This window comes from Trichomycterus rosablanca, chromosome 15, assembly GCF_030014385.1.
Source record: "Trichomycterus rosablanca isolate fTriRos1 chromosome 15, fTriRos1.hap1, whole genome shotgun sequence".
Classification (NCBI taxonomy): domain Eukaryota; kingdom Metazoa; phylum Chordata; class Actinopteri; order Siluriformes; family Trichomycteridae; genus Trichomycterus; species Trichomycterus rosablanca.
Window position 1 is genome coordinate 19,317,004 of NC_086002.1, and position 24,210 is coordinate 19,341,213.

At 34.3% G+C, this 24,210-nt stretch overlaps 2 protein-coding genes, 1 long non-coding RNA gene, 4 other non-coding genes and 2 pseudogenes across 8 annotated transcripts in view; 6 read left to right on the forward strand and 3 right to left on the reverse strand.

The window, feature by feature from the left end:
* LOC134328782 (zinc finger protein 239-like) overlaps window positions 1–5,621 on the forward strand; it is a 152,723-nt gene extending 147,102 nt beyond the window's left edge. The window contains exon 4 of the mRNA XM_063010007.1: window positions 4,638–5,621. Coding sequence (XP_062866077.1) covers window positions 4,638–5,440 — 803 coding nt within the window. The 3' untranslated portion in view covers window positions 5,441–5,621. The remainder of the gene's footprint in view (window positions 1–4,637) is intronic.
* A 1,220-nt stretch (window positions 5,622–6,841) lies between these two features.
* LOC134329653 (5S ribosomal RNA) lies at window positions 6,842–6,964 on the reverse strand (annotated as a pseudogene).
* A 307-nt stretch (window positions 6,965–7,271) lies between these two features.
* Window positions 7,272–9,091, forward strand: LOC134329156 (uncharacterized). The gene is made up of 4 exons (XR_010014811.1): window positions 7,272–7,422; window positions 7,523–7,597; window positions 8,269–8,332; window positions 8,803–9,091. It is a non-coding gene; the product is annotated as an uncharacterized LOC134329156 (long non-coding RNA).
* A 624-nt stretch (window positions 9,092–9,715) lies between these two features.
* LOC134328754 (ring-infected erythrocyte surface antigen-like) lies at window positions 9,716–11,494 on the reverse strand. 2 transcript variants are annotated; one of them, XM_063009961.1, is made up of 3 exons: window positions 10,240–11,494; window positions 9,996–10,152; window positions 9,716–9,908 (listed from the first exon to the last, which is right to left on the reverse strand). In XM_063009961.1, the coding sequence occupies exons 1-2, from the start codon at window positions 11,447–11,449 to the stop codon at window positions 10,037–10,039; spliced, it is 1,326 nt and encodes a 441-aa protein (XP_062866031.1). In that variant the 5' UTR covers window positions 11,450–11,494; the 3' UTR covers window positions 9,716–9,908; window positions 9,996–10,036. The 2 variants fall into 2 exon arrangements, with proteins under 2 accessions (XP_062866031.1, XP_062866030.1); XM_063009960.1 differs by having other exon boundaries at window positions 9,996–10,155; window positions 10,240–11,492.
* Window positions 11,495–17,221: 5,727 nt separating this feature from the next.
* On the reverse strand, window positions 17,222–17,293 carry trnac-gca (transfer RNA cysteine (anticodon GCA)). Its single transcript has one exon. It is a non-coding gene; the product is annotated as a tRNA-Cys (tRNA).
* Window positions 17,294–18,145: 852 nt separating this feature from the next.
* Window positions 18,146–18,217, forward strand: trnac-gca (transfer RNA cysteine (anticodon GCA)). Its single transcript has one exon. It is a non-coding gene; the product is annotated as a tRNA-Cys (tRNA).
* Window positions 18,218–18,360: 143 nt separating this feature from the next.
* trnac-gca (transfer RNA cysteine (anticodon GCA)) lies at window positions 18,361–18,432 on the forward strand. The gene has a single exon. It is a non-coding gene; the product is annotated as a tRNA-Cys (tRNA).
* A 147-nt stretch (window positions 18,433–18,579) lies between these two features.
* On the forward strand, window positions 18,580–18,651 carry trnac-gca (transfer RNA cysteine (anticodon GCA)). The gene has a single exon. It is a non-coding gene; the product is annotated as a tRNA-Cys (tRNA).
* Window positions 18,652–24,023: 5,372 nt separating this feature from the next.
* Window positions 24,024–24,141, forward strand: LOC134329673 (5S ribosomal RNA; annotated as a pseudogene).
* Window positions 24,142–24,210: the final 69 nt, after the last annotated feature.

A 24,210-nucleotide genomic window follows, 5' to 3' on the forward strand; every position in this document is an offset into this window, starting at 1 on the left:
TAATGTTATAAATGTATTTGATTATTTATGTTATAAATATATTTGATGATTTATAATGTTATGAATGTATTTGATGATTTATAATGTTATAAATGTATTTGATGATTTATAATGTTATAAATGTATTTGATGATTTATAATGTTATAAATGTATTTGATGATTTATGTTATAAATGTATTTGATTATTTATAATGTTATAAATGTATTTATTATTTATATTGTTATAAATGTATTTGATTATTTATAATGTTATAAATGTATTTGATGATTTATAATGTTATAAATGTATTTGATGATTTATAATGTTATAAATGTATTTGATGATTTATAATGTTATAAATATATTTGATTATTTATAATGTTATAAATGTATTTGATTATTTATAATGTTATAAATGTATTTGATTATTTATAATGTTATAAATGTATCTGATGATTTATAATGTTATAAATGTATTTGATGATTTATAATGTTATAAATGTATTTGATTATTTATAATGTTATAAATGTATTTGATTATTTATAATGTTATAAATGTATTTGATTATTTATAATGTTATAAATGTATTTGATTATTTATAATGTTATAAATGTATTTGATGATTTATAATGTTATAAATGTATTTGATGATTTATAATGTTATAAATGTATTTGATTATTTATAATGTTATAAATGTATTTGATTATTTATAATGTTATAAATGTATTTGATGATTTATAATGTTATAAATGTAGTTGATGATTTATAATGTTATAAATGTATTTGATGATTTATAATGTTATAAATGTATTTGATGATTTATAATGTTATAAATGTATTTGATGATTTATGTTATAAATGTATTTGATGATTTATAATGTTATAAATGTATTTGATTATTTATAATGTTATAAATGTATTTGATGATTTATAATGTTATAAATGTATTTGATGATTTATAATGTTATAAATGTATTTGATGATTTATAATGTTATAAATATATTTGATTATTTATAATGTTATAAATGTATTTGATTATTTATAATGTTATAAATGTATTTGATTATTTATAATGTTATAAATGTATCTGATGATTTATAATGTTATAAATGTATTTGATGATTTATAATGTTATAAATGTATTTGATTATTTATAATGTTATAAATGTATTTGATTATTTATAATGTTATAAATGTATTTGATTATTTATAATGTTATAAATGTATTTGATTATTTATAATGTTATAAATGTATTTGATGATTTATAATGTTATAAATGTATTTGATGATTTATAATGTTATAAATGTATTTGATTATTTATAATGTTATAAATGTATTTGATTATTTATAATGTTATAAATGTATTTGATGATTTATAATGTTATAAATGTAGTTGATGATTTATGTTATAAATGTATTTGATGATTTATAATGTTATAAATGTATTTGATTATTTATAATGTTATAAATGTATTTGATGATTTATGTTATAAATGTATTTGATGATTTATAATGTTATAAATGTATTTGATGATTTATAATGTTATAAATGTATTTGATGATTTATAATGTTATAAATGTATTTGATGATTTATAATGTTATAAATGTATTTGATGATTTATAATGTTATAAATGTATTTGATGATTTATAATGTTATAAATGTATTTGATTATTTATAATGTTATAAATGTATTTGATGATGTATGTTATAAATGTATTTGATTATTTATAATGTTATAAATGTATTTGATGATTTATAATGTTATAAATGTATTTGATTATTTATAATGTTATAAATGTATTTGATGATTTATAATGTTATAAATGTAGTTGATGATTTATAATGTTATAAATGTATTTGATGATTTATAATGTTATAAATGTATTTGATGATTTATAATGTTATAAATGTATTTGATGATTTATAATGTTATAAATGTATTTGATTATTTATGTTATAAATATATTTGATGATTTATAATGTTATGAATGTATTTGATGATTTATAATGTTATAAATGTATTTGATGATTTATAATGTTATAAATGTATTTGATGATTTATAATGTTATAAATGTATTTGATGATTTATGTTATAAATGTATTTGATTATTTATAATGTTATAAATGTATTTATTATTTATATTGTTATAAATGTATTTGATTATTTATAATGTTATAAATGTATTTGATGATTTATAATGTTATAAATGTATTTGATGATTTATAATGTTATAAATGTATTTGATGATTTATAATGTTATAAATATATTTGATTATTTATAATGTTATAAATGTATTTGATTATTTATAATGTTATAAATGTATTTGATTATTTATAATGTTATAAATGTATCTGATGATTTATAATGTTATAAATGTATTTGATGATTTATAATGTTATAAATGTATTTGATTATTTATAATGTTATAAATGTATTTGATTATTTATAATGTTATAAATGTATTTGATTATTTATAATGTTATAAATGTATTTGATTATTTATAATGTTATAAATGTATTTGATGATTTATAATGTTATAAATGTATTTGATGATTTATAATGTTATAAATGTATTTGATTATTTATAATGTTATAAATGTATTTGATTATTTATAATGTTATAAATGTATTTGATGATTTATAATGTTATAAATGTAGTTGATGATTTATAATGTTATAAATGTATTTGATGATTTATAATGTTATAAATGTATTTGATGATTTATAATGTTATAAATGTATTTGATGATTTATGTTATAAATGTATTTGATGATTTATAATGTTATAAATGTATTTGATTATTTATAATGTTATAAATGTATTTGATGATTTATGTTATAAATGTATTTGATGATTTATAATGTTATAAATGTATTTGATGATTTATAATGTTATAAATGTATTTGATGATTTATAATGTTATAAATGTATTTGATGATTTATAATGTTATAAATGTATTTGATGATTTATAATGTTATAAATGTATTTGATGATTTATAATGTTATAAATGTATTTGATTATTTATAATGTTATAAATGTATTTGATGATGTATGTTATAAATGTATTTGATTATTTATAATGTTATAAATGTATTTGATGATTTATAATGTTATAAATGTATTTGATGATTTATAATGTTATAAATGTATTTGATGATTTATAATGTTATAAATGTATTTGATTATTTATAATGTTATAAATGTATTTGATGATTTATGTTATAAATGTATTTGATTATTTATAATGTTATAAATGTATTTGATTATTTATAATGTTATAAATGTATTTGATTATTTATAATGTTATAAATGTATTTGATTATTTATAATGTTATAAATGTATTTATTATTTATATTGTTATAAATGTATTTGATTATTTATAATGTTATAAATGTATTTGATTATTTATAATGTTATAAATGTATTTGATTATTTATAATGTTATAAATGTATTTGATTATTTATAATGTTATAAATGTATTTGATTATTTATAATGTTATAAATGTATTTGATTATTTATAATGTTATAAATGTATTTGATTATTTATGTTATAAATGTATTTGATGATTTATAATGTTATAAATGTATTTGATGATTTATAATGTTATAAATGTATTTGATGATTTATAATGTTATAAATGTATTTGATTATTTATAATGTTATAAATGTATTTGATGATTTATGTTATAAATGTATTTGATTATTTATAATGTTATAAATGTATTTGATTATTTATAATGTTATAAATGTATTTATTATTTATATTGTTATAAATGTATTTGATTATTTATAATGTTATAAATGTATTTGATTATTTATAATGTTATAAATGTATTTGATGATTTATAATGTTATAAATGTATTTGATTATTTATAATGTTATAAATGTATTTGATTATTTATAATGTTATAAATGTATTTGATTATTTATAATGTTATAAATGTATTTGATTATTTATAATGTTATAAATGTATTTGATTATTTATAATGTTATAAATGTATCTGATGATTTATAATGTTATAAATGTATTTGATGATTTATAATGTTATAAATGTATTTGATGATTTATGTTATAAATGTATTTGATGATTTATAATGTTCTAAATGTATTTGATGATTTATAATGTTCTAAATGTATTTGATGATTTATAATGTTATAAATGTATCTGATTATTTATAATGTTATAAATGTATCTGATTATTTATAATGTTATAAATGTATCTGATTATTTATAATGTTATAAATGTATTTGATTATTTATAATGTTATAAATGTATTTGATTATTTATAATGTTATAAATGTATTTGATTATTTATAATGTTATAAATGTATTTATTATTTATAATGTTATAAATGTATTTGATTATTTATAATGTTATAAATGTATTTGATTATTTATATAATGTTATAAATGTATTTGATTATTTGTAATGTTATAAATGTATTTGATTATTTATAATGTTATAAATGTATTTGATTATTTATAATGTTATAAATGTATCTGATGATTTATAATGTTATAAATGTATTTGATTATTTATAATGTTATAAATGTATTTGATTATTTATAATGTTATAAATGTATTTGAATTTTTATAATGTTATAAATGTATTTGATTATTTTCTGCTTCAGAACTGAACAAGGATTTCTGCTGCCAAACGTCCTCTGGTACTGTCAGCATTAACACGTCTCTCAGTCACACACAGGAAGAAGGAAACGTCTGCTCACAGTGTGGGAGGAGCTTCAGGTACCAGTGTCGTCTCAAAATACACCAGCACATTCACACTGGAAAAAAACCATATCAGTGCTCACAATGTAAGAAGAGTTTTAATTCACAGAGTAAGCTCAAAATCCACCAGCGCATTCACACTGGAGAGAAACCGTATCAGTGCTCACAGTGTGGAAAGAGTTTTAAGACAAAGACTGAGCTCAAAGTACACCAGCGCATTCACAGTGGAGAGAAACCGTATCAGTGCTCACAGTGTGGGAAGAGCTTCAAGTGCCTGAGTGCTCTCAAGATACACCAGCGCAATCACACAGGAGAGAAACCGTATCAGTGCTCACAGTGTGGAAAGAGCTTCAGGACCCAGGGTGCTCTCACACCTCACCAGCGCATTCACACTGGAGAGAAACCATATCAGTGCTCACAGTGTGGAAAGAGTTTTAATCAACAGAGTGCTTTCAAAAGACACCAGCACATTCACACTGGAGAGAGACCGTATCAGTGCTCACAGTGTGGGAAGAGTTTTAATCAACAGAGTGCTTTCAAAAGACACCAGCACATTCACACTGGAGAGAAACCATATCAGTGCTTACAGTGTGGAAAGAGTTTTAATATAAAGAGTGAGCTTAAAATACACCAGCGCATTCACAGTGGAGAGAAACATTATCTGCATCCGGAATCAGATACTAACAGAGTCTGTACTAGATTTTAATCAGCAGAGTTTGTGCTGTTAATACAGTTCATGTGGTAAATGTTTACTGTTTGTTTAAGAGTTGTTTGGTAACTGATGATGATTCATAGCAGCGGTTCGTGCACGAGAATGTAGTGGAGCCTCGTGAAGTTAATTTCATGCCTTTGGATGCATTGTGGGTATGTTTATTTGTTAATAGACGTTTTAATTGATGTTTATTAAGAGTATTAGTTGATTTTGTATTACATGCTTGAATCAGGTTAGCTCATGATGCATTAAGTTAAATGAATTTGCACATGTTGGCTTATTAGTATTAAAATGCATAACCTGGAATAATATGCATATGGACTTCAAACTTAAACATCATTTGATATTCATGTCTTGATGTGCTGAAGTTTATAAACATGTTGTTTTTACTTCTTGTAGTTTTACCCTACTTCCAGTTTGCCATTAAACAGAGTTGAACTAAACACCTTCTACAGCGTGGTGATTGGTGGAGGAGTTATCTATCTGCCAGTTTATGCAGGGCGTATAAAGGTGGCAGAATCGAGTTAATTACACCAGCGCATTCACACTGGAGAGAAACCGTATCAGTGCTCTGTGTGAGAAAAGCTTTAATATACAAAGTGACCGTAAAATACACCAGCGCATTCACACTGGAGAGAAGCCTTATCAGTGATCTCAGTGTGGATCTCAGAGTTTTCATCAACATTGTCATCTCAAATTACACCAGCGCATTCACACTGGAGATAAATTGTATCTGGACTCTAAACACTGTAATACACAGGACTCAAACTCAGATGATCAGATTGTAAAAGGTCTGAGAAAGAAAGAACCGAGTTAGAGAAGCATGTTGGAGAACTAAACATGACATTAGAGGAACTGCTAGAACGTCTAGGACTGACTGTAGTCCTCTCTAAAGGACAACTCCAATTGCTGCTGTTCAACTCCAAACATGCCATTATTTCAATTTACCAAACTTAATGACCCTTTTGTAAATGGTTTAATGTGCACACTGCTGCTACTGGCTTGTTTTTCTTTTCTACAATGTAAGCTCAGACCTTCAGGTTCATGTTATTTGAGGTCTGTGTTTTGTTCTTCATATGAATGCTGTGTACTTTTGGTCCGTGGAAGTAGTTTTACAAACACTTTGTAATTTTTATATATTATACAAATAAAATAATAATATTGGCACAAATCTGTACCCAAGCAACAAGCTGTAATTTATTTCTAGCACCACTAGATGAAGACGATGTACAACATGTTCAATTTCACTTTAAAAGTCAGTTGAATGTGTTTTACTGTAGTAAGAATGAAAGTTTGAGCTGATCTTTGTGTCATTGTGTTGCTTTGATGAACAAAAAGCCGCTGGGTCAGTGTGTAACAGGAGGTTTGGAGTGAAGGTGGGTGTGTGTGGATAAAAGCTTCCAGCACCTGGTATTCCCAGGCGGTCTCCCATCCAAGTACTAACCAGGCTGTATCGACCCTGCTTAGCTTCTGAGATCGGACAAGATCAGGTGTTCTCAGGGTGGTGTGTCCGTAAGCGAGAGACGCTGTAAACAAGCTGCTTCTTATAGACGTCAGTCGTTCAGCCTTTCACTCCACTGTGTGTCGTCTTTTACTTTCTCTGTTCTACACGCAGCTTTTCAAATAAAAGATCCTGAAACAGAGACAAAACACACAGAGAACCACACACACCGCTCAGCTAATAATAATAATAATAAATATAATATTAATAAATATAGAAATGATAATATAATAATAATAATAAATATAATAATGATAATGATGATAATAATAATAAATATAATAATAATAATAATATAATTAACCTTGATGTTGTAGATCTTTGGGCCGGTTCAGTGTATTCAGAAGTTTAAGATTCAGGAAGAGGTGATCGAGCAGGCGAACAGTACCCAGTACGACATGGCAGCGGCGGTGTTTACCCGGAGTGTGGAGCGGGCACTGAGTGTCTCTGCTGCGCTGGAGGCTGGTACCATGTGGTGAGTGATCGTACCGTTGGGCTGAGGAACCGTCGTGTGTGAGTGAATAGTCGGAGATGAAACAGTATCAAGGTGATGATTGTGTTTAATCTGGTTTTAGGGTGAACTGTTATAACACCCTCCACGCCCAGACTCCGTTTGGTGGTTATAAGATGTAGGGGAATGGACGAGAGCTGTGAGTGTCCCTCAATTCTGCTCTTATTATTAAACCTAAAGAATTCAAGTGACTAAAAATGGAACCGATTTCAGAACTGAGAGGATTTTCTCCCAGATTGTCACCTGTTTAGTCATATCCAGTTCCTGAGTGTGTATTAACCCACTCGTTCCACTTACATTCTGGTTAAATAGAGCCTCGGACCACACACACTGTACCTGTGGGTTTGCATAAGGAGAGACACGCTGTGCTCACCAATATGTGTCTGTTGGACACCTGGCCAGGTTGGTAGCACTGCTGAGATTCAAACCCATGACCTCAAACACTATTTTATTTTATTTTTCATGCTCTGTGTAAGGAAACATTTGTGGAGTGGCCAGAACGAGCTCCTCGTCCTTCTCCTGGGCCTAAAAATCCATTTTATGTTCCTCAGATGGAGAACCAATCAGATTCTGTTTTTCTGATTAGCCTGAGGAACAATTTTAGTGACCGAGGCGACGCCCAAACGCCCGACGGTTCCTCCCTCTGATGTGAACTAGAAGATCTGGGTTTTATTGTTCCTGTTTTTAAGCGGTGCTGATATTGTTTGATCGTGGTTCCATTTTCAGTCGTTATGAGAAGCTAATCTGTTGTGTGGTTTGTACCGCTGCGGCGGTGGTGAGATGCTAACCGTAGCGGCGCTCTGTGTGCAGGGGCGAGTACGCGCTGGCGGAATACTGTGAGGTCAAAGCCGTCACCATCAAGCTTAACGAGCAGGTGAATATCTGAGAGACGCCGCCGCCCTTCAGCCGAGCTCGACTTTTACTTTAATTTAAGGATCAGAAAGTTCTTTTATTGTAAGCCTCTCAGAAATCTGCTGCATCATAAATATATGGACAGTCGATGATTCATCAGCAGCCTCTTCACCCACGTCACTCTAAAGCTGGCTGGACTGTGGACGGTGTCGCGTGTGGTGGCACAGAAACCCAAATCCTTCCTCTAAACACGTTATAATCAAAACAAAACATGAACCGCTGTAGCCTAGTGGTTAGGGTACTGGACTAGTAATCAGGAGGTTGCTGGTTCAAGCCCCACCACTACCAGGTTGCCTCTGTTGGGCCCTTGAGCGAGGCCCTTAACCCTCAATTGTTTACACTGTATATTGTCACAGTACTTTGGATAAAGCATGCTGATAACGTAAACTCACTGACCCCAGAACAGTTCTGTTTTTACTGTGTACACTACAGGGCCAAAAGTATTGGGACGCCTGATCATGAGCTCGTCTGAGAGCCGGAGCGGCTTCGAGGCGAATCTCCGAATGTACTAAAGCGACTCGACCAAAACCCACAACATATATAGAGAGACCAGAAGCAGTTCACAGACGAACGTCATCCAATCGGACGGATTTTGAGAGGATCTGGCTTGACGAACGGGGTAAACAGCCTAAATCCAGATGTGTGAAGCTTGTAGAGACGCATCCAAGTGACCTGCAGCTGTAATCGCTGTCAAAGTGGCATCCACAGACTTCTGAATAAAATGTCCAATATTTTTGAGGTTTCAGTTTTTAATTGTTAAACATTCGTTTTTTTATGTCGGGTGATTAAGTGCAAATTAAATGATGAATTTAATTCATTTAACATTAAAATAATGTGAGAACAAAGTCAGGAGGTCTAAGGAACCACCAGGTCTTACGAACCACCAGGCCTGAGGAACCACCAGGCCTGAGGAACCACCAGGTCTGAAGAACCACCAGGCCTGAGGAACCACTTCTGAACCTCCTCTATCACATCATGGCAAGAATATCAAACCATATTTAAGGATCTAAATGTCCAGCACCACCATCTCCTTAATTCTTCTGATAGAGAAGAACTTTGGTACGACTCTTAACCTTCCCAAATCAGGGAGGTAAAGAAGAACCCAGCTGGATCTCTAAAGCACTTCTGAAGGTCCTGAGATGGGAGAACATGTTGAACCTGTTGAACGGACAGTTATTTTTGCAGCCTCCACAGATCAGATCTTTATACAGAGCGGCGAGACGGTAGCACCACTGAGAAAACTGCAGAAGAACCTCTGAAGATCTGAAGATGGCAGTTCAGCTGGGTTCCTCCATGTTCACCAGATGTTTCCACCTTTAATAAGCACCAGAACTAAATCCAGCTGTTTATTTTTAAAGAACTTTATTTTGATTTAGATGATGGAAAGTTTCTGGAGCTTGTCGGGTTGTCTGGTGGTTCTTCATTCCACTCCTCCAGGTTCTCCAGATGATCAGGAGAAACGATGCATGCAGAGCTCATCCTCTTCAGCTTCATCATGGAGACTGGGGGCACGGGAGCATCGGCGGGCACGGACACGCCTATACAACACACACACAGGTGTTAGAGGTACACTCCAGCCTTCACCTGCTCATTATGATGAAGATTTAGATCTGTTAATAATCCACCTGGGTTCTCCACCGTGGTCTCCATCAGTCTCAGACACTCTTTAGGTTGGTTCATGAAGGTGGGAGCAATCAGAACGTGCTCGACCGTTCTGCTGCTGCACCAATTCATCAGACGAGGACCCGAAGACGTTCTCCAGAACATCAGCCTGAAGTGGATCTGCTGGAGAAATGAAACCTGATTCAGCGCCATGATGGATTAGACACCACACAGCTCATAAACCCCCTCAAGATGTAACTTCAATACCTTCTGTAATCGAGATCTGCTCCTCTGAGTTCTCTTCGTCTTGGTTCTCCACAGCCACCCAGTTCACTTTCCTTGTCATATCTGGTGTGGCTACCTCCTCCAGATTCCTGCTCTCCACCTCCAGGTTCAGCTGTTCCTCTGAGTCCTCCTCATCCAGGTTTATCTCTTCCTCAGCCACCCAGTTCACTTTCCTTGTCATATCTGGTGTGGCTACCTCCTCCAGATTCCTGTTCTCCACCTCCAGGGTCAGGTGCTTCTCCAGTTTATGCAGTTGGTCCATAAGAACATCCTGCTTCTGGTTTTTCAGAATCACATCATCTATCAGGTCCTGCACTTGGTCCAGCACACTTACCTGCTCCTCCATTCTATGAAGCTGGTCTATTAAAACCCCAAGCTCTTTCGGTTCCTTCACTCGGCTTTCCAGAACCACCTGCTCCTTTGGGTTCTTCTCCAGAACCACCTGCTCCTTCTGTTCCTTCTCTTGGTTCTTCAGAACCACCGGCTCCTCCAGTTCTTCTGCTTGTTTCCTCAGAACCAGATGCACTATGCGTTCGTGCACCTGCCTCAGCTGAAGAAGCAGCTCATCCATTTTATGCATTGGGTCAATTTCCACCTGATCCTGCTTCTCTAAATCCTGCCCTTGGTCAATTTGATCCACCAGATCCTCCAGGACCTGGGCTTGGTCCATCAGAACCACCTGATCCTCCAGGACCTGGGCTTGGTCCATCAGAACCACCTGCTCATCCAGGACCTGGGCTTGGTCAGTTTGATCCACCTGATCATCCAGGACCTGGGCTTGGTCAGTTTGATCCACCTGCTCATCCAGGACCTGGGCTTGGTCAGTTTGATCCATCTGATCCTCCAAGACCTGGGCTCGGTTCAACAGAAACATTTGATCTTCCAGGACCTGGGCTCGGTTTATCCGAATCCCCTGCCCCTCCAGTTCCTGGATGTAATTCTCCAGAACTGCCTGTATTTCCAGGTCCTGCCCTTGGTCCGGCAGAACCTGTGTGCTTGGTTCTGGGTTCTCTTCATTTCCCATCCTCTGATGTTCCTCCACATTGGTGTTCTCCTGTCGCTCTGTCCTGTTGCGTCTCCACCATCTCCACCATCTCCTCCTTCTTACCCTCCTCTCAGGTCTGGGTCTCAGAGGCTCGTCGTCGTCATCGGCCGGGACGCTAAAACACCACAGCCTCCTGAACCAGGACATTTTAGATGTTGCCTCTTCGATGCTCAGACTCAGAATGAAGCAGCAGCAGCAGCAGCGGAGCTTATATAGGAGCCTGTAGAATGTTGTGACATCATCATGATGTCACAGTGTGAGCTGGAGCTGAGAGCAGAGCAGCACTCAGTCTCACTAACATTCACCTCAGGTGTGGCCACGCCCACTAATCTGTACAGCCAAAAGTGTGTGACCCCTCTCTAAAGTGTAGAGCTGTGTGTAACCAAAAGTATATGGATATGAGTGTATGTGTGTGTGTGTGTCTGTAGCTTTCCATGTGCAGCAGCTTGTTTATGATTGTGTATAACAAATGTATCTATATTTAATTTTACTTATCAAGATAACCTACATAGGGAAGAGTCTATGTAAGTAGGTATACTAGGTGATGTTACAGAATACCCACAGTGCGGTGTGAGACAGCTCATGCAGTTAGCAATCAGAATGAGAAATAAAAACATGTAGCTGTTTTAGTGATTTTTTTTTTCTAAAAAGAAAACAAATCTCTTAGTTCCATGCAGGCACGTGCACAGATAGACCCCTAGTGGTGCTCAAGCACCTGCCCTTTTGCCCTGGATGAGAAAAGTGCCCTTTCTGCTGAAGCCCAATTTTTTCTACATTCATCAATATTTAAATATAAAAATTACCCTCTCTGTCATCAATTCCCCCAAAAGTGTTTTGATATCTGACGGGCATTTATTTGAGTTATTGTGAGAATTCCGCCCCGACAGTTTTACTGTTTTACAAATTAGACAAGTGCACTAGTTTTGTCTCATTTAAAATCTGACTTATTTTAATGTAAAAGCCTGAACAAAAAAAGGGCATGAGCACAAACATTTTGCAGGAGAATGTTAAGTAGCTCTCACAGTAAAGTGTTAAATTAGATACAAACATACAATAATTTATAATTACAGCATCCTGGCCAAAACGCCGTGTAGGAAAAGTCACCTTTAGTCAAGGAGTTATTTTCATGCAAGCATTTATACTTCAACAGTTGAGGTTTACAAATGAGGAATAATTTTGCTAGGTAATTAACATTACAAACTAATATATGTTTATATAATGTAGAAGGCTAAATATAATGCTCTATGATATAGAACAGCATACAAAAAATGATGAATAAATAGGAAAATGTTATTTGGCTGTCTATTTCATTTTATTGGCATAATAATAGGCCCATTGTTAACATTAACTACCAAAAGTGGGTTTCTGATATGAAATCAAAGGTAGGTCTTAAGTTGAGCTACATGACAGTCTGGTGAGGTAAATGGATACTAGTAATGGTATATTATTAGTGTAATGCTTCAACTCTGTCAGAAAAGAGTAAAATAATGTATACTGTGTTCTCCCCTTTATGGAGATTCAGTAAGTCGCTCTTGATTACTGTGCAAAACATTGATTTATCTCATTTACAAGTTTTGCAGTATAATGCCAAGAAAAGAAAGGTTACAAAAGCAGAAAGAAAAGGAACTACAGCAAGCAGCTCAGGGTAGCAGCTCTCTTTTATCCTGGATTGGGCCATCTACCAGTAAAGCAAATGAGGGAGATGTATCAGTATCAGTTGTTTGGTTATTAAAAAGCGTGCACAATATGGCCTGTTTTTGCCTGTTTTTCATTAATTTATGCAGCTTGAGTTTTTTTTTTTAAACTCAAATTTGAGTTATTTGATTAGATGTGTATTGACTGTGTTAACAAAAATAAATATATAAGTTAAATGTCCTGTGTTTTTTTTATTATTTTATTAATAATTTTGGGTGTCCTTTTTTTTGGTTTAAGCACCTGCCCCCAAAAATGTCTGTGCACGTGCCTGGTACACATACTGTACATTGCACTGTATGGTAGTGAGGTATGGGGGCGCCTAACTCATAATTATTTTTCTAACTGGGACAAGCACGCAACTGAAACTCTGCACACAAAGTTCTGCAGAAATCTTCTCAGTGTGCAGAGGAACACCCCCAACATGGCCTGCAGGGCAGAATATTAGTGGACAATACCCACTAATATTCTGCATTCAGAAAAGAGCTCTAAACTTCTGGAAACATATCAAATCCACTGTCCCCCACTCACTCCATTATAAAGCACTTACATGCCAAGAGCTGAATCACCAAGAGTGAGACACCAATCAGCCTCACCACACACTCGCCCAAAACATTACACCCAACCAAATTATGACCAAACAAAAACAAAATTACAATCAAATACTGGACTGAGACAATACAACAACAACACAGACTCCAGTGCTCTTCAGCCCTGAATCGAGATTACTCTCTGGCTGCTTACCTGACAGAAATGAAAGAGAAAAAACTGAGGAAGGTTTTGACGATGTACAGACTCAGTGAGCACAGCCTGGCCATCGAAACCGAGCGGCACAGACAGAGCTGGACACCCAGAGAGGCCAGGCTGTGCTCTCACTGTGAGCTGGCAGTGGTGGAGACAGAGCTGCACTTCCTAACAGAGTACCTGAAGTACAGTCTATCAGGAGTCTATACTATGGGAAGATCAGCAGCATCTCCCCTGAGTTCCTACACTGCAGTAACACACACACTGTAAAAAGTCTAACTTCCAAATCGTAAAATGAAATTAGGATTTAAAGTTGAATGAGCAAACAGCCCTTACAAATGTTGACATAACGCATTGAGCGGATTTTTTTCATCAGAAGCTCTACTGACGTTACAAACAGAGTTAAGCTAAATTACATTCTTTAGTTCTCATTGAAACTGATTACGTTCTGTCACCGCGCATGCGCACTTCTCCGAGCTGAGTTGTAACGGACGAGAACGACGCTGAGAACGAGCTGAAGTTTTGGATTTTGCCCTGACCTGCCCTGAGGTGGGTATTCAGCTATACATTTATGTTTAAAACTTAACAAATGCATGAACTATAAACTGACTGATTAATGAGGGGAATTACTAGCATTTTAGCGGCACATATTTTCTTACCAAATATTTAAAATTTTGTATGGCAGGTGCAAAGCAAGAAACTGTCGGTTCTTTTCAAAAGTAAATACATTCTCATTGATTTTTAATTTATATAAAGGTGTACGAGTGTAATCTATTTGTAAATTCGGGCTTAACATTTAAAAAGCACACAATCAACTACCGTCAGCTAACAGACTGTTAATGCTAATGTTATGGTTTAGCTAACGTCCCAAGTAACTAATATGAAGACATATAATCCTGACACCTGTGTTATTTTCGGCTTTCTAAAATGGGCACTTATTTTTAATAACATTTTAGGCAGAGTAAAGATATCATTGTGTATTATTATAAACTGTTTAAGTTAATGACTTACCATCGAACTTCAGGGTTTAGCAGCGCGCCGCTTCACCAACGTCTTTTTATCCATTTCTCACTTTCCAGGTAACAGTTTAGCCGTTGACGAGATTACCGTCGTCAGATTCTTGTGTCTTTTAATAAGCTCTGACTCAATAACACATGTAGCAGGAACTTTATCTTTAAGCAGATACACAGCGCGGACTTTAACAGACTCGTTTCTGAGAATTAAATCACTGAAACTGAGACTAAATTTGTATTTCGCGCGGTTCACCTGACGCCAAGCTCGAGACGCTGGGTTGAGATAACGGTCTCAAATCAAGTGCGCATGTGCGCATGCCCAGATGTCCAGACTGACATGATGTGTGTAGAAGAGAGGTTTGTGCAGAACAAGCATAATAAATGGCGCTATAAAGTCATCTGTCTGATGTAATATTGATGTAATGTAATATTTGTCCTGTCTGCCTGAGGTTATTTGTATTTTTGTAATATTATAAATAGGTAAATCTGTGCTGTATTCTTTTTTATTGGAGTATTGTTAATCATCTAATTTTTTAGATGTAAATAATGTCTTTTTGACATGTTTTTCATGTCATGTAATTAACTTACTTCCACACACATACACTTACACCCTTCATTCACATACCTACTTTAAATAATACATAAATATTACATACATTATTATTGTCTTGATATTTGTATCTTGTCATTTACCTATATGATCATAGTTAAACTGTAAATTACTGTCAACATCAAACATTAGAAGAGGTGACTGAACTATTCTTAGTTGAACTGTAAACTGTAAGTTGACTGAATTTCACAATTCAACAATATCATATTTACAGTTGAACTGCAAACTTCACAGTCAATATTATTAAACACCGGAAGAGGTGGCCATAAACTTCATGGTAACATGAGAGTTCACAGTTGTACTCATGGTCAAACTGTAAAAATGACAGTAGAAGTATGAACTTTTATGGTTTAACTGTAAACTTAACAGTTGAACTGTAAACTTCACAGTTACTATTATTAAACACTAAAATGGTTATCATGAACTTCATGGTAACATGAGAGTTCACAGTTGTACTCATGGTCAAACTGTAAAAATGACAGTAGAAGTATGAACTTTTATGGTTTAACTGTAAACTTAACAGTTGAACTGTAAACTTCACAGTTACTATTATTAAACACTAAAATGGTTATCATGAACTTCATGGTAACATGAGAGTTCACAGTTGTACTCATGGTGAAACTGTAAAAATGACAGTAGAACTATGAACTTTTATGGTTTAACTGTAAACTTAACAGTTGAACTGTAAACTTCACAGTTACTATTATTAAACACTAAAATGGTTATCATGAACTTCATGGTAACATGAGAGTTCACAGTTGTACTCATGGTCAAACTGTAAAAATGACAGTAGAAGTATGAACTTTTATGGTTTAACTGTAAACTTAACAGTTGAACTGTAAACTTCACAGTTACTATTATTAAACACTAAAATGGTTATCATGAACTTCATGGTAACATGAGAGTTCACAGTTGTACTCATGGTCAAACTGTAAAAATGACAGTAGAAGTATGAACTTTTATGGTTTAACTGTAAACTTAACAGTTGAACTGTAAACTTCACAGTTACTATTATTAAACACTGAAAAGGTTACCATGAACTTCATAGTGACATGAGAGTTCACAGTTGTACTCATGGTGAAACTGTAAAAATGACAGTAGAACTATGAACTTTTATGGTTTAACTGTAAACTTAACAGTTTTACTGTAAAACTTCACAGTAAATTTTTTCCTGGGCAAAGCTAGAGCGTATACTTTTAAAGCACTGGTTAAGTAAATACAGCTACAAGGCTATGTTAAGAGCACATGCAGGTAGACAGACCACTGTAATTTTGGCCTTGTGTTTATTTGTGGCCACCAGTTTTCTTGTGGCCATGGTAAAAAAAATTGAGATGTCTACCTCTTGTGGCACTTTTGGAGAATTGGTATAAAAACTAATATGATATGGTAATATGAGATCATGTGACCATGTTGGTAAAAAAATTATTGTAATGTCGCCCTGTTGTGACACTGTTGGAGAATTGTTATAAAAAGTAATATGATATGGTAATAAAAGATCTTATGTCAATGTAAAAAAAAAAATATTAAAAGTTAATTATTAAAAATGTTTTCAGCTGCACAATTGGTTAGACAGACGCTGACTAGCTGACCCCATGCTCACCAAACGATGACTGCTAGGAGAAATACTGCCCTTTACTGCCCTAAAAGGTACAGGATGATTTTTAAGACATATGTAATAAAAGTGCAACAATATTAGATATGAAGACAAAATATTTCTTGTTATACTGAATTAATGATTGTCGTGCATTGCCCCACAGTGACATCTGGTGGGGCAAGAGAGGTTAAGTCTGATTATACAGAAAAATTGTACTGCCCTTTAGTTAAACATGGCACCAAAAGTTTAAAACTAAGAAAATCTTGAGGGGGCACCCAGATTCGAACTGGGGACCTCTTGATCTGCAGTCAAATGCTCTACCACTGAGCTATACCCCCACATATAGAGGCCCCTTTTTTATTAAATCTCAAAATACAACCAGGAATAGTAGCAACACAACTGATAAATTGGGTAGGTTTTATTGACATTAGATTACTAAATATACATCACTCCAAGAATGATCAGTAAATTTAAACCAACTTTGATAAAGAGGGGGCACCCAGATTTGAACTAGGGACCTCATGATCTGCAGTCAAATGCTCTACCACTGAGGAATAGTAGCAACACAACTGACAGACTGGCTGGTTAAACAAAAAAAATTGTCCATTAGTTAAATGTGGCACCAAAAGTTTAAAACTATAAAGGGCCAATTTTTTTTTTTTTTTTACTTTGGTGTCATGTTTAATTAAAGCGCACAATGACTTTTCTGTTTAACCAGCCAATTTTATCACTTGGATTGCTACTATTCTTGGTCAGATATTCAGGCCCAATGAAAAGTCAGGCCAATGGGTGGGGGTATAGCTCAGTGTAGAGCATTTGACTGCAGATCAAGAGGTCCACAGTTCAAATCTGGGTGCCCCCTCAAGATTTCTGTAGTTATAAAACTTTGGTGCCACATTTAACTAAACGGCTGTACGTTGTTTCTGTTTAACCAGCCAATTTTGTCAGTTGCATTGCTACTATTCCTGGTCGATTTTGAGGTCCAATAAAAAAATGGTGCCATTGTGTGCGGCTATAGCTCAGTGGTAGAGCGTTTGACTGCAGCTCAAGAGGTCTCCAGTTCAAATCTGGGTGCCCCCTCAAGACCTCTTTATTCTTAAAATGTTGGTGCCACGTTTATCTAAATGGCTGTACAATTTTTCTGTTTAGCTAGCCAGTATTGTCAGTGGACTTTGAGCTCTAGTGTAGCCGGGGGTATAGCTCAGTGGTAGAGCATTTGACTGCAGATCAAGAGGTCCCCAGTTCAAATCTGGGTGCCCCCTAAAGATTTCCCTGTTTTTAAAACATTGGTGCCACGTTTATAACATGCACCATGAGTTTTCTGTTTAACCAGCCAATTTGTCAGTTGATTTGCTACTATTCTTGGTCAGATTTTGAGATCTAAGGAAAATTGACCTTTACGGGTGGGGGTATAGCTCAGTGGTAGAGCATTTGACTGCAGATCAAGAAGTCCTCAGTTCAAATCTGGGTGCCCCCTCAAGGGTTCTTTAGTTTTAAAATTTTGGTGCCACGTTTAACTAATGGGCAATACAATTGCTTTCTGTTCATCCAGCCAGTTTGTCAGTTTCTTTGCTACTATTCTTGGTCGCATTTTGAGATCTAATGACAACTTGCCCCTATAGGTGGGGGTATAGCTCAGTGGTAGAGCATTTGACTGCAGATCAAGAGGTCCCCAGTTCAAATCTGGGTGCCCCCTCAAGATTTCCCTATTTTAAAAACTTTGGTGCCACGTTTAATTAAAGCGCACCATGACTTTTTTATTTACCCAGCCAAGTCAGTTGCATTGCTACACTGTAAAAAGTCTAACTTCCAAATCATTAAATGAAATTAGGATTTAAAGTTGAATGGGCAAACAGTCCTTACAAATGTTGACATAACGCATAACAATTAGTTGAGCCGATTTTTTTTTCATCAGAAGCTCTACTGACATAGTTAAGCTAAGTTACATTCTTTAGTTCTCATTGAAACTGATTACGTTCTGTCACCGCGCATGCGCACTTCTCCGAGCTGAGTTGTAACGGACGAGAACGACGCTGAGAACGAGCTGAAGTTTTGGATTTTGCCCTGACCTGCCCTGAGGTGGGTATTCAGCTATACATTTATGTTTAAAACTTAACAAATGCATAAACTATAAACTGACTGAATAATGAGGGGAATTACTAGCATTTTAGCGGCACATATTTTCTTACCAAAGATTTAAAATATTGTATGGCAGTCGAGTGCGAAGCAACAAACTGTCGGTTCTTTTCAAAAGTAAATACATTCGAATTGATTTATATAAAGGTGTACGAGTGTAATCTATTTGTAAATTCGGGCTTGTCGGTGACAATTTAATCATTTTTGGTACACAGAGAAAAATGTTAGCTGATATGCTAGTGGGTTATGCTGTGCATTGGTTTAAATGACCTGGGGCTAATTGTGTTAGCTTAGTAAGCTAAACTTGTCTGTGGTACACTACACCACAAAAACGTCTGTTACTCTTAATTATGATGCAGTATGATTGCTACAACCGCCTCATATTGCGCTTCATATTTCATACTGTACGCAAATGAAAATGTTAAATCGCTAAATACAAGAGTTATGTTTTGAGTTTCAGAGCAAATTGCATATTTCACAGTAATTGGCTCATTTCACGGTCTGTGATGCGATTTTCACGCCCGTGAGTTAGGTAGGGTTTTATTCATGGTACATGGTGTATGCTCTTGAAACATTTCAGTCCATGCCTGTGTGTGTTTGTAGTAGCAAATTTACCCTGATTTATGCACACAGACACATTTATCCAAACTAACTATAGGCAGAATTACAGTACATGGACAGTTGGATATAGTTGCAAACTTTTAAACATTAATATGCTTATTGTCATTTATTGGAATTTTGCTAATTTCATTCACACTTAAAGTTTAGCTGATTTACTGTGCATGTCTTAATTGGTTATTAAACGAGATCTAAATCATCATATTCTTTAAATTTAAATGTAAAAATATATTATTGAATTTTTTAATTTTTTATTTTTTGCAGATTGATATGCAATGCAATCCCAGTCCAGAAGTACTACTGAAACATTACAGATTGTGTCATTACCAAGGGTGCTCCTGCCCATTGCCATGTTTGTATCCTGACTCTGCTTACCTGGAAAACCAGTTTGTTTATTGATGCTAATTATACTTTTGCTGGAGTGGCACAGGTTTATGGCTTAAAATAAATGTCTGTTGTGAAAGTCAAATAAACATTTTAATAAAAAATTTGTATTGTCTTACATTTCTTTCATAGCTACTTGTTAAGAGCATAACATATTCATTTACATTTACATTTTTGTCATTTTGCAGACACTTTTACCCAAAGAGACTTTGTGGCTGAATACGATACAAGCAATTGAGGTTTAAGGGCCTTGCTCAGGGGGCCAACAGTGGCAACTTAGTGGTGGGGCTTGAACCGGCACCTTACTGAATACTAGACCAGTACCTTAACCACTGAGCTACCAACTGCCAGTTCAGATATGTTAAAACTTGAGCCTGTAAAAACATTTTAGTAACTGATTTTTTTAATATACAAAAAAAAAACAGTTCAGTAGGCTGCCTCACCTTTTTGAGTTTTCTCAACTTCAGGAGCCCAAGCAGTTAGGTTGTTAGTTCACTCAAATCACTATTTAAAGTTGGACAAAATTACAATTACTATTTTATTGTGTAGAGGTCCTGGGTTGAAGGGTACATAATCAGAGCACAGGGTTTTGTACAGGCTATTACCCACAATCCACTGTGATCCTGTGATGTTTTTATCAGTAACCAGTGGGTTGTTGGAATTGTATATATTTGCAAAAATTCTGAGTACATTTTATTTCCATTTACATATTTGGCATTTAGCAGATCCTTTTATCTAAAGTGACTTACAGTACTGTGACAGTACACTGTCTAGGCAATTGAAGGTTAAGGGTCTTGCTCAAGGGCCCAACAGTGGCAACCTGGGAGTGGTGGGGCTTGAACCAGTGATCTTTCGATAACTACTCCAGTTCATTAACCATTAGGCTATTTAACCATACATTTTATCTAACTAACTGATTAAAGCAATAAACTACAATACAGTAGATTGAAATGATGATAAACAAAGTGATGATTCTTATTAATGACGTTAAATATAGAAGATGATGATGTAAGTATTTGATAAAAGATGCAGTAAGTGTAGCAGTTCTGTTAATAATTAATAATAATATTAACCCTCTGATGCATAGTGGTCACTACAGTGGCGGCTATTTAATAGCTGTTTTTACAAGCACAGGTTTCCATGCTTCAAATGTATATTAACCTCTACAGTGGACACTACAGTTATAATCACTTCACTTCTACACTGACTTGATCTTCATTATTCATACAGCTGATTTAAGTTTGTTTTCTTGCTTATTCTTCTGCTCATGACAATAAAAGATTTTGAATTCATGCACATAAATGCACATAAATGGAGCTTCGGAGGTGTCGTCGTTGTCATTGTCTGCATGCTTATCATCGGCTGAGCTTACTCACGTGTGTTTGAAAGTGATCTTGAGGTTACTTTGAAAGTTGTGACCGTAAGCTCTGTTTTTGAGGGAGTGTGTGTGTTAACTTTAGGTTAAGTGTGTTGCTTAATTTGTTATTTTTCTCTTGTTATTAGTCTCGTCCATTTCATTCTTTTCTTTAAAGATTTGCTTAGAGCTGGATTTCTCTTTGTTGTTGTTTTCATTATGTAGAAATTCTATAAATAAATTGTGTGTTTTGGAAAGATTGTTTCCTCCTCATTATTTCATTATGTTAGCAGTATTATGTTACATCCCTGTTGCCCATAGATCACTACGGGACGTAACACTAGTATTTTATGTTAATGCTTTTTCATTGTGAATCCACTATGAGGGTTTGTGATGTACATTTGTGTTTGAATACACTGCTGCAGGGTTTACAGTGTTCAGTATTTGTTTTAATGTGAAACTGGTTTATGGGAACTAAGTGAGTTTTCTGTTCATGGTAAAGTTTGTGCAAGTTCTTCAAGTTTTACAGAACAAACTGACTAAAGCAATTTAGTACAAACTTTCTGACTGCCTTTTTGTCTTTGCAAGTATGTATTTTTACATTTATGTACATTTATTGCATTGTTATAGTTATATTAATAGATGTACATTTAACATTTCTATTATATTTGAATGGAGTAAATTTTAATAAAGCAAGTTAGATTTTCAGACTTAACTATAGTACCATGAACATAATAAAATTGCTTCAGAGTTACATAATATCTTTGAATAATGGCAGTAAAAATGTAGCTGGCTTTACAATTTGTGACATGAAAAAACTTAACATCAATAACTTGATTTTACAGTAATGAGAAATAATATCTTGTATCAACATGATTAATTTAAATAGTTTAAATGTGAATGAAATGTTTCGACTATATTCTGATCATGTGGAAGTGATGTACACATTAAAATCAAGTAAATTCAAAAGATTGTTTTTTTTGTGTGTAAAATTTATTTTATTAAATGTCCTAACATCTGTAATTTGAATTATAATTTAAAACAGTATTAATAATAATAATAATAATAATAATAATAATAAGTAGTAGTAGTAATTATATAAAAGGCAAATCAAGCAAACCTATCAGCAGAAGTTGAGTGAAGTCAGCAGATAACTCTAGTAGTGGTAAGTTAGTAACATCTGATCTGCATTACAGTTAAAACTCAGCTCACATTTAAACAGCAGCTTTGTGACGTCACAGTAAGGTGTTCTATAAAGCGGGGAGTAAGAGGGGTGAAGGATCAGTTGTGTTGAGACCCCCCGCAGCGTTCACTGTGTTTTCTATCTCTCTCTTAAAACTATATTTATTATATTAAATATGAAGCGTTTATGTGGAATCTCTCCGCTGGACTGAGGGAGGTGAACTTGCGCCCCTGCTGTTCGTGGCCGGAGCCGCTACTGTCACCGCAGGAGTTTATTATTTCTATAACAGCTTCACCGATCAGCAGCGGAGGAAAATGATGGAGGATGAAGCAACACAGACTCATCCTGAAGCAGTGGCGGCTGCTGGTCTTTTAAAGAGGGGAAGCTCATTGTCGGCTTACATCAAAAAATTTGTCAATTTATTTACACATAAATTCTGCCCTCCGTTCCTTTAACAAGAAAATGTCCTGAAATGGGTTGCAGTTTCCCAGCTAGCAAAAAATTTATGGCCCAGATCTGGGCCATATCCGGCATGCCGGAACTTTTTGTGTCGGCCCACATCCGGCAGCCGGATCTGGCCCGGTGTCAAAATGAATGATGGTTAGATTGTGGCCCGTATCCGGCTGCCCGGATCCCAGCCATGACTGCCAGCAATAAGCCAGCACTTAACCACCTGCTAGCCAGAACAACCATTATCGGGCCAAATATGACCCAGTTATGGCCTGCAGCAGATTTTTAAAAGGCTTTCCCCAGCCATATTTAACCTTTAATGGTCACTGGGACTACTTCAATTGTTCTTGCTCTTTATTAATAAGTACAACTATTGCTAATAATGTATTAATAAGAAGACAAAGGTGAAGAATAAGAATAATAGTAACAAAAATGTACACACGTTAAACATGTATTTACATCTCTTGTAAGCACTTACCTATAAAAATACTCTGTAAAATATATATATATACTTTATTATAATTAAAAGTGAAAATGTCTTAAATATATATACCCACAAAACCTGTTAGATGTGTATTAAGAAAGTCTGAACATAAGAAATGACTAGACAGTCGGACTGAGATCTCGGATCATTAAAGTAATATGAAACTGCTACATTTCTGGTGCAATAACAACCAAATTCAGTTTAGGCGATGCTCATTTTTACAGATCTTGATCTTGATCAGATTTTGTGCAGCTGGTTGAATGGAGTCTAAAGCAAACAGCTGAACTGGCCGGTTAGCTCAGTTGATTAGAGCGTGGTGCTAATGACGCCAATGTTGTGGGTTTGATCCCTGTACAGTTGAGAGCGAGTCAGGTGAGCATGTGCTGTGTTTCAGGACTTTCTAACCTGAGTAATTTAATCACTGAAAGTAAGAATATCACCCTGTTCATCTTTAATTCTGACTTCAGAGAACCACCCTGAGAACACCTGATCTCGTCTGATCTCGGAAGCTAAGCAGTGTCGGGCCTGGTTAGTACTTGGATGGGAGACCGCCTGGGAATACCAGCTGTTGTAAGCTTTTATCCACACACACCCACCTTCACTCCAAACCTCCTGTTACACACTGACCCAGCGGCTTTTTCTTCAT

Bases quoted from the DNA above. Each gene is read 5' to 3' on its own strand.
- LOC134328754 (XM_063009960.1), bottom strand. From the start codon at position 11,449: ATGTCCTGGTTCAGGAGGCTGTGGTGTTTTAGCGTCCCGGCCGATGAC. The intron at 10,156-10,239 runs GTATTGAAGTTA...TCATTTCTCCAG, and splicing joins GCAGATCTCGATTACAGAAG to CAGATCCACTTCAGGCTGAT.